The sequence below is a fragment of the Drosophila biarmipes genome, chromosome X (genome assembly GCF_025231255.1).
Source record: "Drosophila biarmipes strain raj3 chromosome X, RU_DBia_V1.1, whole genome shotgun sequence".
NCBI lineage: Eukaryota > Metazoa > Arthropoda > Insecta > Diptera > Drosophilidae > Drosophila > Drosophila biarmipes.
The window spans coordinates 6460733-6475582 of record NC_066611.1 but is presented as its reverse complement, the minus strand read 5'-3'; the positions used below and the strand labels follow the sequence as shown (position 1 = coordinate 6475582).

At 37.6% G+C, this 14850-nt stretch overlaps 1 protein-coding gene across 1 annotated transcript; it reads left to right on the top strand.

Annotated features, from left to right (window-relative positions):
• Nucleotides 1-235: 235 nt before the first annotated feature.
• On the top strand, nucleotides 236-1543 carry LOC108024288 (ADP-ribosylation factor-like protein 15). Its single transcript, XM_017094187.2, has 3 exons — nucleotides 236-967; nucleotides 1245-1331; nucleotides 1386-1543. Exons 1-3 carry the CDS (start codon nucleotides 335-337, stop codon nucleotides 1485-1487), a joined length of 822 nt encoding a protein of 273 aa, XP_016949676.1. The 5' UTR covers nucleotides 236-334; the 3' UTR covers nucleotides 1488-1543.
• Nucleotides 1544-14850: the final 13307 nt, after the last annotated feature.

Sequence of the window (14850 nt, the reverse complement as noted above, 5' to 3'; positions counted from 1 at the left end):
CTGGCCCAGAGCTTCGGGGAAAATTGGAATAGCCTCCCTGAAAGGAGTGAACTGCGAATCACTTACGTGGAACTCGCTGGAGGGCACCAAAGCCATCCCTCGTCGGATCGGTTGTCAAGGCAACTTTCCTCGAAACACTGGCCAAAACATTGAAGCTCCTCGCGTTGCCAGTGACAACTACCTGTCGCAGTCAGCTGTCCGCCGGTGGCAGGTAAATAAACAAGCATTTCCATCGAACAGCGAAAGGAGTTACAGAGTTGATAGAGTTTACCAGAAAAATAAATAAACCAAAAGTACTAAAAAATAAAAATACCTAAAAATGGCCCTCTGCTAGATGGGTTTACTGTGCGCCAAGCTGCGCGACTGCTGCTGTTTCCCATCCTTCAGCTGTTGCGGGACCTCCTCGCCGCCCGCGGAGGAGTTCCAGCTGCTGATCCTTGGACCCTCGGGCAGTGGCAAAACGGAGCTGGGCCATCGCCTGTCCAGGGTTCCCAGGGCCCCGGATGACCAGGAGGCGACGAATGGAGTGCGTTGCTATGAGCTCGCCGCGGAGGAGCTCCCTGCCAGACTCCAGCTCACCGAAGTCGGCGGCAATCCGGAGATGCAGCGCCTCTGGAAGCACTACCATGCCTCCTCGCATGCCCTGATTTACTGCTTTGATCTCGGCTCGGATCCGGATGAGCTGCAGGCCTCCTTTGCCCTGCTCACCGACTGCCTTCTTGGCACTCAGCTCGCTGGCAAACCAGTGCTCCTGGTGGCCTCACGGCATCGCGATGGCGTCCAGCTTTATGACGTGGAATATGCCTTCGCCTTGGAGGAGCTGGCCAAGTCCTGCGGATGTCCCCTGCTCATCTGCCACATGGACGATGTGGAGGACTTGCAGCGGGGAGTCCGGTGGCTGTGTCACCAGTTGTTGGCCAGAAAATCACAGTTGGAGCAGCGCGTACGATACGATGTAAATATGCAGGTGAGGCAAGGATACCTCATCTCTTTTGGGGATTTTAATTTAAAATTTGTGAAATGAAAAAATATATTATTTAAATATTATCTAACATAAAAATAATTTTTAAATTATTTTGTTTTTAAATCGAACCGTCGATTTACCTTCCCATTTTTAAGAAATAATATACGTTTTAAAAATGTAAATGATATAGATTTTTATCTATAAAGCTAAGGAACACTTGCATCTTTAATTTTCCATTATTTAATAATTTATCATCATATTCTTAAACATTTTTCCACAGGTTTGGCAGCGAAGGAAGAGATCTCTTTTATCCAGCGGAAAATTGGCTCAAGTGCATCAGCAGCGGTTTCGACGACAGACCCGAAAGGTTAGTCATTTACCTTTAAAAAATAATACAAAATTAAATATCAGAATCCCTTAGATACTGCCTGCCATCCAGGGAATCGGCTTGATGCGTCCCAGTACAGCACCTCCAAATATATTTTTTGTGAGTTCCCAGCACGAGGAAAGTCCCAAGTTGTAGGAAAAAGTGATCCAGAGCGCATTTACAGTGCCAAAAACCATTTAAGTGTTTTAGTAGAGGCTTCTTTTGCCATTTCTAGCGTTTAAGTCGTGAATCAATATTTAATTAAATGTGAATAGCTTTTTTAAACAGTGAATTGCCCTTTTTAAGCTACTTTTCAGGTGGCAATATTTCATTTGCACCATCGTTGACCATGTGAAACACGAAACTCACAAATGCATCGGCAGATATGAGCAATTCCGTTGAACAGCAGCCGGGCCAAGTGTAACATAGATTCAAGTTGAGCACATTCCATTGAACAATGCAAAATAACTACTGTTGTGCATGTTTGATATGTATTTGCACTGTTCGCCTGTCAATTCGCATCGAACAAAAGTTAATCAATTGGCTTGGTAAGCGGAGAATTATACATTTCGCACAATTTATGACGAGCCCTCTGGTCGACTCTGTCCGTTGTCAGCTCTAATTAACAATTACAAGTTGGCCCAGGAGGACAGGATTTGGAGCCGGCATTGTGTGGCGTTTTAAATTACATTTCTTAAAGGCCCCGAGAGAGCACAGTGGCGGTGAGGTTAATAGGACTAATACTTGTAAATTTCAAAGCATATAAAATTACCTAGGAAAAATATCTCAAATTCCTAGAACATTTTCGATGTTTAAAATAAGTTTGAGATATGCTGGGCTTTCTTAAATCTCAAATCACATATAAGACTACCATTCATTTATCAGAAAGTTAGATGTATTCGTTACTTTAGATCATACTAATTTTTATTGCATACTTTTAGGTAGCCCTATAAATTATTTCAAAACTCCAGTGTTTCCTTTGGCACCACCCCTATTAAGCGGTTTTGAAATCTCCAGGGGAAGGTGCCTCCGCTTTTATTGCTTCTAAATCGTCCGAGTTGGTAAAGTAAATCTTGTCGAAATACTTTTGCTATTATCTAGACCGCAGCTGTACGACAGTAAGTATGCAAAAAGGCATCGTTTTCGACCAGATTCTGGCCAGACATCCTGATGGGATATGGACGTGGGTGCCGATGAGGCATGGGTGGTGGGTTGAATGTCAGCCAGTCGATGATGTATTGCCGAACACCAATAAGCAAACCACAAGGAGGAGCATCGCACACACACGGGAACTCCAGGAGGCGGGTGAAATCAAACAATTACTAATACACTGACATCGATTCCCACCCGCCGGCGGAGGGATGATGAAGAGGCTGCAGGATGCAGGATTCAGGGCACGGGACTCCGGATTCGGCTTGGTGGGACGTAGAGATGGTGACATTGATGATTGCGGCTCGTCGGCGTCTGGAGACGCCGGAACGTGTGCTCGTAATAATCCCCTGTCGCACAATGTTTCACAAAACTTTAGTACTATAGTGTTGGATAATGTCCTTGAAGAAAAAAGATAAAGTTTGCGATCTATGATTTTTTTAAAAGCGTTCGAACAATATATTCACTAAATTATAAAATATATTTTTTGTGTATTTTAATTTTTTATTATTTCAAAAATAAGTAGCGTAACTTTTTTTTTTCATACTTATTCTTATATTTTATATAAATAATAAAATAAAAAAATTCTAAATTGAAAATAAGATTTAAAAACTAGTAAGAAAAATGTATATAAATATTGTTACTTTATATATTATAGCTATTAATTTAAAATACAAATATTCTTTAAATAAAATTTAGTTTTTCTTGTTTTAAAAAAAAAAAAAAATCATATTTTATGTATTAATATTTTTTAAATTTTTTTTTAAAGTTTTTTCATGTTTTTTAAATTACTAAAATATCTATTTCAAGGGCCTCCTATGCTGCTGCCCGCTGCTGTGTCGCCACCCTCCGCTGCATTTGGCCCAAACTCCCAGGATCACACAGATACAAGGGCAAATGCACACGGACAGGGCACACACACCCATACCAATACCGCCTCACCGCACCCAAACACCCAAACAAACATGTGTCGCCGTGTGTTGTAGCGAAAAGTGTAAAATAAGCATCAATCATCGCTTATTCGAGTTGTCATCAATCACACACACGCTGCACACACACACACGCACACCAAGGATACGCTGCGGTGACACCAACAACAACAGCGCCAGAAACAGGACCAACTGGAAGAGGAGAGCCCACCGATGCCTCACCGTTGTCCTGGGTGGTTAGTTTTTGAGGCAGCGACATCCGTATCTGCGAATTTGCCACCCCACACCACCAGTGATGTTGGTGTCCCATAGCCAGACGATATCCATCAGGGATCTATAAACAGGACTTACAAAGCAGTTGTTAGGCGGGAAATTGTTGTATGTACTTGAGTTGATATTTTACAGCCAGCTAATATTACTAATATAAGTTTAGTAAAATAAAATATAAACTAAGCTCAAAGAACCAAGTTGAATTCATTAAGGATTATATTATTTATCATACTTAAATATTTCTAAGCTAAAAGCACTGTATGCCTTAAAATAAAAAAGTAAGATGGTTCATATCCCAAGAACAGAGATGGTCGGAATAAATTTTAATCAATATTATTACAATATACTATTATACTCAATATATACCTTAACTAACGAATAAAGACTAGATCAATATTATTACAATATATTATTATAGTCAATATAAGGTATATATACTAACGAACCTGAACATATTCCTTTACTAAAAAAATGTTATGCCTTGAAATAAAAAAAATATAAAATGGTTTCGTATTCTACTTATAAAAATAAAATTATTATTTCACCTTGACAAATGATGATTTACCAAGCTTCTCAAGATAAAAAATAACCCTTTAAAACTAAATATTTATTAAATGAGTTTTCAGGAATTTTTCGATTTAAATAAAAACGTTATGGGTATACTTGTTATAAGGATGGAGTACAGTGAGTGATGGAGTACTATGAAAATCCTTCCAGCTTAAAATAAACTAAAAATAAAAAATTTATACTAAAAATCTCTTAAAAATAAATGATTTCCTTTTAATTTAAAAAACTCTAAAGTATGAAAAATATATCAAAAACATCTCTTAAAAATATGATTGCAGTTTTAATCAAATCAAAGATCCCTGAGGTAAGGCTGCGCCATTCTTTCCCATCACTGCTCACCACCAGCAGCCGTTCGCCGTATCCTCCCGGCCATTGTCCTTCGAGGGGCATTCCTAATCCTTTGGCCGGGCGTGTTATTAAATCATCAGGTTGCGCGATCGCGCCTGTCACATGTCTGTCAACAGTCAGCGCCGCTCGAAAACGCGTAACCAAATATCCAAATATCCCGAAAGCCGAGGACAACCCTCATCAAGGGTTACGCACTACACGCCGGGTGACTGCTGCGTGCGCCAAGGCGGAAAATAAAGATTTAATCGGCATTTATGGACATTTTGCAGACTTTTTACGATTATGCGCTCGTATGACGGCCAGCCAACGGGTTGTCAAGCGACAAAGGGGGAGTTACGAGCTACGAGTCACCAGAGTCACCAGAGTTACCCCTTGAGGGAGTGAACGAGCGGCGATAAGCGCGGAATGGAGTGGAGTGGCTCGGGACTGCCACTGGGATTGCCATTGCCTAAAGAGCAAATTAATCTCCAGGACTTGTCCCAAACTTGTTCATCAACTCGATATCTGTCAGCACTCCACGAATGGCTGCCGATTGACATTTGATGGGGGGGCGGGTGCAGAAGGCACTGCCAAGTAAATCGTTTTAAAATAAATTATAGAAATTAAATCCGACAATCAGAAGCAGAAATATAATCAGAAAGTAAACGGTTTGCAATCAGCAAACATAGTTTTAAAATTTATATAATATTTTACAGATCAATAATAACTAGTTTAATTTAACAGAAGTTCAAATTATTAGGTTTTACTAAGCTTAACCAATGTTACAAAACAGCTTTAATCAAATATTTATTTGTTTAAATATATAAAAGAATAAAGGCATGCAATTATTATTATAATTATATTTTGTGACTGGTTTAATGCAAATTTTATAAATATCCAAAAATAAAATGATAATTAAAAAAAATAAAAAATTGTATTCATGTAAAAAATGCTCAAATCGGCAACCCTTAATATTAAGAACAAATTACACTTTATTGAACCCTTTAGTATAAAGAACAATTTACTCTTTGTTTATTTTTATATATTAAAGGTATTAAAAACTTTGTACTCTTTATTTCATTTTTGTCTCTTAGTTCTAAGAACAGTTTACTCTTTATTTAAATTATGATATATTTAGTAGTATTAAGAACAGCTTAATCTTTATTTCATTTTTATCTCTTGATTTTGAGAACATTTCACTCTTTATTTTAATTATGATATATTTAGTATTATTAGGAACAGCTTACTCTTTATTTCATTTTTATCTCTTGATTTTAAGAACAGTTCACATTTTCTTTAAATTATGATTTCTTTTTTAGTATTAAGAACAGTTTACTGTTTATTTTAATTATGATTAATTTATTTATATAAAGAACAGTTTACTCTTCAATTAAATGTTGAGCCTTAGTATTAAGAACAGTTTACTCTTAATCTAGGCTTTGATTTATTTATTTGGTATCCTGAAGCTAAAATTATATTATTTTAAGGAAGTTCATATTTTCCCAGTGCATCAGCGACTTTCTGGCCAGCGGAAAACAATTGCCCCGGTCAATGGGAGCGGGTTTCAATTTCATTTCGGGCAACAATGGTGTTATGCTAAAACGGATCCGGCTCTAATGTTTTTTGGTAACCACCCAGCCGGAGGCCCGGCCCCGCCCCTCATATATAATCGAATAAAGTCACGCCGCTTTAACATTTGCGGTCAACACGTGAGGCTGCGGACATTTGGACATTTGGTTCTTTTGGTTTTTGGGTTTTGGGTTTTGGATTTGGATGTTGGTTTTTGGGTTTTTGGGAGATGGGCAGGTAAACCGGGTGACCCGATATGCGATACTCCCATTGTGTGTGCGACAAACAAAGTTGCGGGAAAGGCTGCAGGACATGTGCACGAAATTAATTTCCAGGGCAGCCGGATGAAGGACGCGAAGCGAAGTGAGGTGAAGGATAGGATAGGAGCGGAGTCAGGAACAGGAGCCGGAGCAGGGGCAGGAGCAGGAGCAGGAGCAGTAGCAGGAGCAGGGGCAGGAGCAGTAGCAGAAGCGCCAGCGACGACGTCGCTCTTTTTAATCCAACATGATATCGCCCGCAAAATGCAAAGAGGCCGAGGTCGCTCCCCTGTACAGTGCGACCTCGATAGCACAGAGACTCAGTCGTGTGGCTACAGTCCTAAGTGGATAGTTAAATAATAAAAATAATTAAATGTTATGTGCTTAAATTTGCCTTTGTCTATTAAATTAACGAAAGGCAAATCACTTTTACTTTAGTTTATAAAAACATGTTGGTTCTTAATTCTAAAAAAATTGAGTGAAGGTTATGCCACTTCATTTAAGAAATTCCTGATTGTTTACCAATGCTGTTTAACTTTTTTTTAGTCATTTTATAAAATTTTTACCAATTTTGAATGTCATATATTTAGTAAGAGGAGGAGGAGGTTTGGCAGGAACAACCTAATCATTAAATAAACCCAATAAAAACTGAATAATGTTTTGATAATAATATAATTATTCAATTGTTTATTTTAACCATTATTATTTTTATTGTTTCAATATTTTAATTATTATATATTAATATAAAAAGCATTATATTTCTGGTTTAAAACTAGACTTGTTATAAAATCCTAATGCAGAAAAATTGATTTAAAATTTGTTAAAATTTAAAAAAAAGTAAATAATCAGGCTAAATAAATAAATAAGTAATATAGTTTTAAAAAAATGGAATAAATAAGTAATAAAATAAATAAAACACAAAAAAAATAAATAAGTAGAAAAATAAAATAATGTAAATTAAGTTGTTGAACACATGCAGGGTCAACGAAATGGTTAATTTGGTATTTTCCGACTGTAAAAAAATGTATAAATAAAAAGAAAAATAAAATAATATAAATTAAGTTGATAAACACATGCAGGGGCAACGAAATGCAAGTTAATTTGCTATTTTCCCACTGTACCCTGCGGACCAGGCTCCACTGTACCTGCAGGCGGATCCTGGGCACGGACGTGGCCGTCCACCGTCGCTGGCCAACTGCAAAAATCCGAAAGCGGATTAAACGTATTCGTGAGAATTCGTCAACGATTTCACACCTGTTCGACGGGCGGCGAGGACCTGGCCACGAACACGGACAGGACCTCAATCACGGCCCCTCCGTCCGGAATGGCATAAAATGCCAATTAGAATTTCAAGTTCGCAGTCCGTTGGTCCGCCTTAAGCGCCCTGTGTTTTTGTATTGTTCTTTTCGGGGGGAGTGCCCCCTGTACGGGGAAAGCCCCCTATACGAACCACCCATACATCCAGCTCGACTTTTCGCAACGCAAATTGTTTATCGCCCCCAGGGCTCTTTATTAACTTTACGGCCAGTCGGCCAGTGGGAACTGACCTCTCCTCCTCCGTCGCCGGCGGCTCAATCTCCAGCCCTCGACTTTCGATTTCCATGCGCCTCGATTCGATTGGACTGCCCACTCGCTGTGGGGGCACCGGACTCCAGTTTCAGGTCCTTTGGCCAGCTTATGCTGCCCTTTTTTTTTGGTTGGTCAGCGCGTAACGCGGAAATGCACTCAAAATATTAAATGCTTCAGCAGTTTGCAATTATTGCGGCAGGCGCTGCCTTGTGCTTAATTCATAATGCGCATCGAACTCAAGCTGGTAAATGGAAAATGGGAGATGGAAAGTGGAGCTGCAGGGCGGAGTTTTCGGCAGGCCTTCTGGTTCTCAGGCGGTGTGGGTCAGGCGGAGAGGAGTTTTCCCGGAACTGGGACTGGGAAACCATGAAACATAAAAGGGGCAACCACTTTGGGTGGGGCTAAAAGGCTTGGGACTGTGAGACAAGGGATAAACTAAAGGATAGTTGAGAAACATAATTAGTAAAAAATTGGGAAATTAATTAGGAAATAATTGTATTCAAATAGGTGACTAATAATAAAATTATAAATTGGGGGATAATAATTTGTTGTAGAAAATATCATTTATTAAAAGTATAAAAATATATAAAATACTTATATACAACAAATTAGGAAATAATTATTGTCAAACAACTGTCTTCTTATGACTGATATAAAATTCTAATAGGTATGATTCAAAAATGACAAAAACTAATTTGAAAACCTTTTTAAAAACATTGGTTTATGGGATATACAAAAAACAAGTTTGTTATGTTATAAAATCATAAAAAAGTATAATTAAGGCAAATTCTTAAAAAAATGTAGAAACAAAAAAAGGTGGTATCATTTTAGATCATATTTTTTATCAAAAAAATGTTGAGGGCTAAAAAATAATTAATAAAACCCAATTTAAAATGTTATGAAACAATCATTTTTGGTGACCGTCTATTCAAATGTTGTATTATTCAGTAGTATTTGCTAGCATTTACTAGATCTTGTATTACTAGAATTTAATATTTACTAGAAGCCTTTTAAAACCTTAAGTATTTTATATAACTACAAAAATATATCTCAAAAATCAGTAACCATTATTTTTGTTTTCAGGCAATGTCCCAAAATAAATAATTCAAAATCAATCAAAAGAGTAAAAAGTATCAATAATAGAGAATAAATAAGCAACAAAAACGACTAGCCTGGACATTTTTTCTAAATTAAATAGCATTTATTTATCTTTTCAAGGTAAGTCCTAAAATAAATTTCTTTCAATACCAGACAAACAAACCCAAAGTAGGCATAATTTGATGTTCCATATGGCCAAAAGCGAGACTCCACCCGAAATTAGCGCATTAAATTGGCCAAAATGGGCGGGGGGGCGCCACCGGAAAGTGGGCGGGGCACAGCTCCAAGTGTGTGTACAACATGGCAAGCCATAAATATAAATTCCCAGGCGCTTTACGAGCCGGCGGCAGAAAGAAGGAAAAAAGGATTACATGCCACAAGGAGCAGGAGCACAGGCTTCGATAAAGCAAAGTCTATGAGATTTACGAGCAGATTTCAAGAGTTACAAATACATGCATGAGTTTGGCCTGGGATATAGGTGGAGGGGGGCTGGAAAGCCGATACAAGGATACGCACAGCCGCAGGACACGGATTTTATGTTCTGGACGACGGCGTCAAGTTGCCAAGAGCAAAACTTTCAATTGCATTTCGGCCAAGTTTGGCCCGGCTTATCTTTATTATCGCCGCTGTTATAATCCTGGCCCCCAAGTCGTGGAGGTCCTTGGCATCCCGAGTCCTGTGTGCCGGGCCTCATAAAGTATGTCATGTGTCATAAATGACAGATTCTTAGGCATACTTCATTGATCCCTTTGGCCGACTCGTTTTTACGACGCTGCCTGCTAAATTGTTGCAGTATCTGTTGCCAACACACACACACGCTCTCTCACAGATACACACATGGGTATCCTGGCAGGCAGACAGGATATCACACACACACACGCACACGCGCGAGTTGTGCGTGTTTGAAGTTTGCTTTTGATAAATGAATGGATTTTCAAAGGCGACGTTAATGAAATACGCACACAGGCACAATCACGAGCAAGGATGCCAGACGCCCAAGGACTCCATGGCTCCTGCTAGCCTGTGTGTGCGAGTGTGTGTGTAGTAAGTGTGGCCGTGTGAGTGTGCCCCCTGCACATCCTTCAATCTATCAAACTCACGTGTCCGTCGTGTCTCAATTTACTTGCTTAGTTGCTGCTCAACTTGCGGCGCTTTTGCTCCTTTTGCCAACACCGAGCACCCAAAACCGAAACAGAAACTGAAGCGGTTGCCCGGCATTTTGATAGAGTCCATTCTGGCATATTTATGAAGTCCTGGCGGTGAAAGGACCCCGCTGCCAAGGAGCAGGGGCCGTCCTGCGGAGTGCCGGGCTGGCTTGGCAGCAGCAGGGGAAAGCAGATCATCGGGAAGTTCGGAAGCTGCAGGTGATCAAAAAAGCGGGTTGATTTCATTTATAAGAACATAAAATATGTACATTTTTGGTAAAAATTATAGAAAATAAATAAATAAAAACTAATTTTAATAATTGGCAATTGCCTTTTAAGCTGAGAACAGATAAGTAAATGAAAACTTTATAATTATACTTTATATATATTTATAAATACAATAATAAGCTTAAGTTATTTTACTATATTTAAAAGCTATGGCAAAAGAAAACCTAACATAAACAAAGCTACGAAACCTACTTCATAAAAATTTATTTAATAGGCATAAAAAATATATAAAAAAATATAAAAGATATATAATATAATTTAATAAAAAATTTGCTTGAGAAATCACTTTACATTTTGTAAAAAAAAATAGTGTCCTCTTGATAGGGAGCAAGCAATTGAATAACCAGCATTATTTTAAAATACAAACAAAGTACTTATATTTTAAAATATTTTAAAAAATGGAGTAGCCACTTAATAAAAAAATTATAGAAGAATGATATACAAAAAATATGAAAAGATTTTATAAACTAATACTAGATTAATAATATTCAATTTAAAAGTGATTCTTTTGCTACTTAAAATTTTAAGCTTTAATGTATTATTGAGAACTATTTTTATAAATATTAAAAAAAAACTGCTAAATAATTTAAGAATTAATAAAATCTAAACATCCTGAACTTAATAAAAACGTATTAAAAATCCGTCGTATAAAAAAAATTGAGAAAGATTATTGGAATACTTTATACTCGTATAATAGTGGGTAAATAATATTCAAGCTTAAAATAATTCATATGGTAGAAATATATTGAAATCTTAATTTATATTGAAAATTATATTTAAATATTTTAAGAACAGGATTTGAAGTATATATAAAATGGAGAATAAGTTTGAAAAGAAGTGAAATGACTTGATGTATAATACCATACTTCCCTTAAAGACAGTTTATATAATGTAAAAGCAAGAACATATTTGTAAATCCTGCTGGTCTTAAAGGTGTTGATGTTTTCTATTGAAAAGCAATGTGGCATTCTTGTAAACTACATCTGCAGTGGAGCACAAACAAGTGAAAATACCTCGACAATTGCCTAATGATTTTCCCAGATGCACGGCTCGAAAGTGGGCCAAGGAAAAGCGGCTAAGATTCGTTGCCAAGGCGAAAGGAGCCACCGGCAGAGGCGAAGGCAAAGGCAAACGCATTAAAAGCAACTTAATAATTCAGATCGAAATCACCAATCAGCGCAGCCGACATGTTGACAAACGATGCCGCCGACACCACCGCCCACCATTCCACCATCCTAGTGTGCCATCTTTCCATCTCTAACCGTGCCGCTGCCATTCGAACTTCGGGGAAAGCAGGAAAAGCGGGGAGGGTGGCAGGGGCGGGGCAGGGCGGGAAAGCCGGGAAAGCTGAAATCAGGAGGCAAGCACCATCGACAGCGACGACGACAAGAGATTTACATTTTCAAAATCGAATGGCGGCATAAGCCACCGCAAAGCAAAAGACACGCAACCACAGCCATAATGAAATCCACGATAAACAAGATAAACGAACACAAAAAGAGGAGTCGCAGACAAACAATGGTGGCACACGTGGAAAGTGCTTACGGCGAAGCGGGAAAGTCCCTTTTTCCGGAAAATCCCTCCTTAACATATCATTAAAAGCACTCAAAAACTATGAGAGGTAATGGAAATTAATACTGTTTTAAAAATTATTATTATGAACGAATAGTATTCAAAGATGTAATCGAAGCCGCTTTTCTATATAAATGGTATTAAAAATAAATATAAAATAAAATAAAAATTATATAAGCCTTAAATAAATATTTTATAAACGAAAAAATAAATATTACTTAGAAAAAAACAATATATAAAAAATACATGCTAACATGTTCATTAAATAATAATAATTGCATTGAATATGTTAATAAATTAAAAAGGAACAAATTGTTTTGCTATAATTGAACTATTTATATAGTTTGATGATAAACGAAAAATAAACATTACTTAGAATAAAAACAATAAATAGTACATAATAATTGGTTCACTAAATGATTATAATAATAGTAGTATTTCATATGTATTGAATCTGTTTAATAAGTGCAAATTTTAAGAATTGATTTACTATAGTTCAATGTTTTTTTAACGATAGTATTAATTGCTAAAAATAAGTAAAACTTAGGAAAAAACATTTTTTGATAATTCAATGAAATGTAATGTAATGTAATGATTAAATATTGTTAAAAATGGTTTCAAAAATGACTGCGACATATTTAAAAAAAACAGTTTATGTTTGGATATATTTAAAAAATCATAAGTTTATCACTGATTTTTGATTGATTTATCTGCAAGTAAACATATTTTAAGTTAGGATCCCCCGTTCTATTTCAGGAATACTACCCTTAAGTAGGGCATTCGCTGCCAGAAAAGAGGAACCGCCGCGCAACAGCCAGCTGCCTTGGCGACGATGGCTAAAATATTTATATCTATTTCAGCTTGGCCGCTTTATACAATTTCTATTTTGCCACACGACTCGGGTGCCCCAGCCCTCAACCACCCAGTCTCCAGGACCAGCACCCAGTGCCCAATGGCAGACACCCAATACCTCGCAACACCCACTCTCACTTCCCCGATGTCTTCGTTTGCAATCAATGAAAGATTTATGACAATACATCCAAGGAGTCGGGGGCCAAGAGCGAGGGACCTCGAAGGCAGTTCCACATATTGTGCCGAGGAATTTGTTTTTATGTCACATCATTATTTTTATTATGGCGCTGCCACGGGCCTGTTATTTGAGAGTGATTAGTGGCTAAAAATGACTGCGATAACATCGCTGGGGTGCCAACAGAGTGGACCTAGATGTTGTTTACATATTTTCCACAAAACAAAGCAATTTTCCAGCTTTTAAATATATATTTGCTTAGGCATGGAGGCGGGAAAATGCTTTTAAAGTACCTTTCAAGAACAACATATTCTTAAAGAGTTATTTAATTTATTATTAGTATTATTACTTACTAAATAATTAAATATTGTTATTAAAAACTTAAGTTTTAAAATCAGGAACGCAAGCCTAATGTTTAATTTTTAAATAGCTTTAAAAAATTATTTACTATGACTTGTTAACAAGCCTTACCATAGCAACAAAATGTTAGTTATATAACATCATTTTTCGAAAAAGTATTATTTTTTTAGCTCAAATATATTTGTTAATTTAGGAAATATTTTATTATTACCTAAGCAAAATTGTGTAATATGATTGGATATGCCATTTAATATTTTAAATATTAATAATACAATAATTTTTTAAAATGTGTTTATAAATTAGGGATAACTATTATTTTTCAACCAAAAATTAGCTTAGAATCAACTTTATGAAAGTTGTGTTGTTTAAATATATTTTTATATGAACTTAGAGCATGTTTTAGGCATGTTATATATTTTCTAAGAAAGAAGAACATTTGTGCAATTTTTTGGGAACTATTTAGGAAACTAAAAAGAGCAAAAGAGGCCTAGAAAATGATATAATCCATAGTAAATATTAATTATAATTATAACAGCTGCCAGGGGCTCACCCTAGGCGGCATAATAAACAAATGTGCCCATAATGAGCGATTGGGGCGATGTGGAAAGCCGGAGACATATCGGGTTGCCCGGCTCCCCGGTAACTGAAATGGATGGAAGTCGGAGGCGGAGGCGGAGTCCTGCTCCTTGGCTCTTCCGGCGGATCGCAATCGATCAATTCAATTAGCAGACGGAGCTGGGATGTCAGGAGGTCGTCGGGACGGTGCAAACAGACGTATGTGCACCCGCAATCGGCGATAACTCCATTTGTCCGGGGCTTTTGCCCTTCGGAAGCTGCAGTCCTTGTAAGTGGAATCTCTCAGTGCGTGTAAAATGCCTTTCCAGTGTGGGTGTGTGTGTGTCACAACAAAACAACAACAGCAGCAAGAACAACCAGGAACAGAAAAGAGTTGGACAACAATGAAATGCTTTTAGCCTGCGAAACTGGCAACTGAACAGCGCCGAACGAAATTAAGTTAACAACAAAGTGAGGCAGCGAGGCGAACTTTTCTGCACTGTTTTTATTGAAAATTGAGTTAAAAAACTGAAAGTGTCGTCGGCGCTGACATCGCATGTGTATCGCATGTTTGCCGCCTGTCCGGTCCCAAATGCCGGAATTACACATTTCCAGCCCACGCGGCCCGCAAAAGTAGGCAACACTATTAGCCAACGAAAAGGCCAAACGCAAACTCAAAGCCAAAGTCAGTGGAGAGGCCTCTTAACGATCGCCCAGTTGTGTCCGGTTATGTTTTACAATCCAATTACAAAGTATTCCTCCGAGTTGTGAAGAGTTTAGGCAAAGTAAAAGCCTTCTATTAGCGAGCCAAGGCAGTATCATAAGTGCATTATCCTT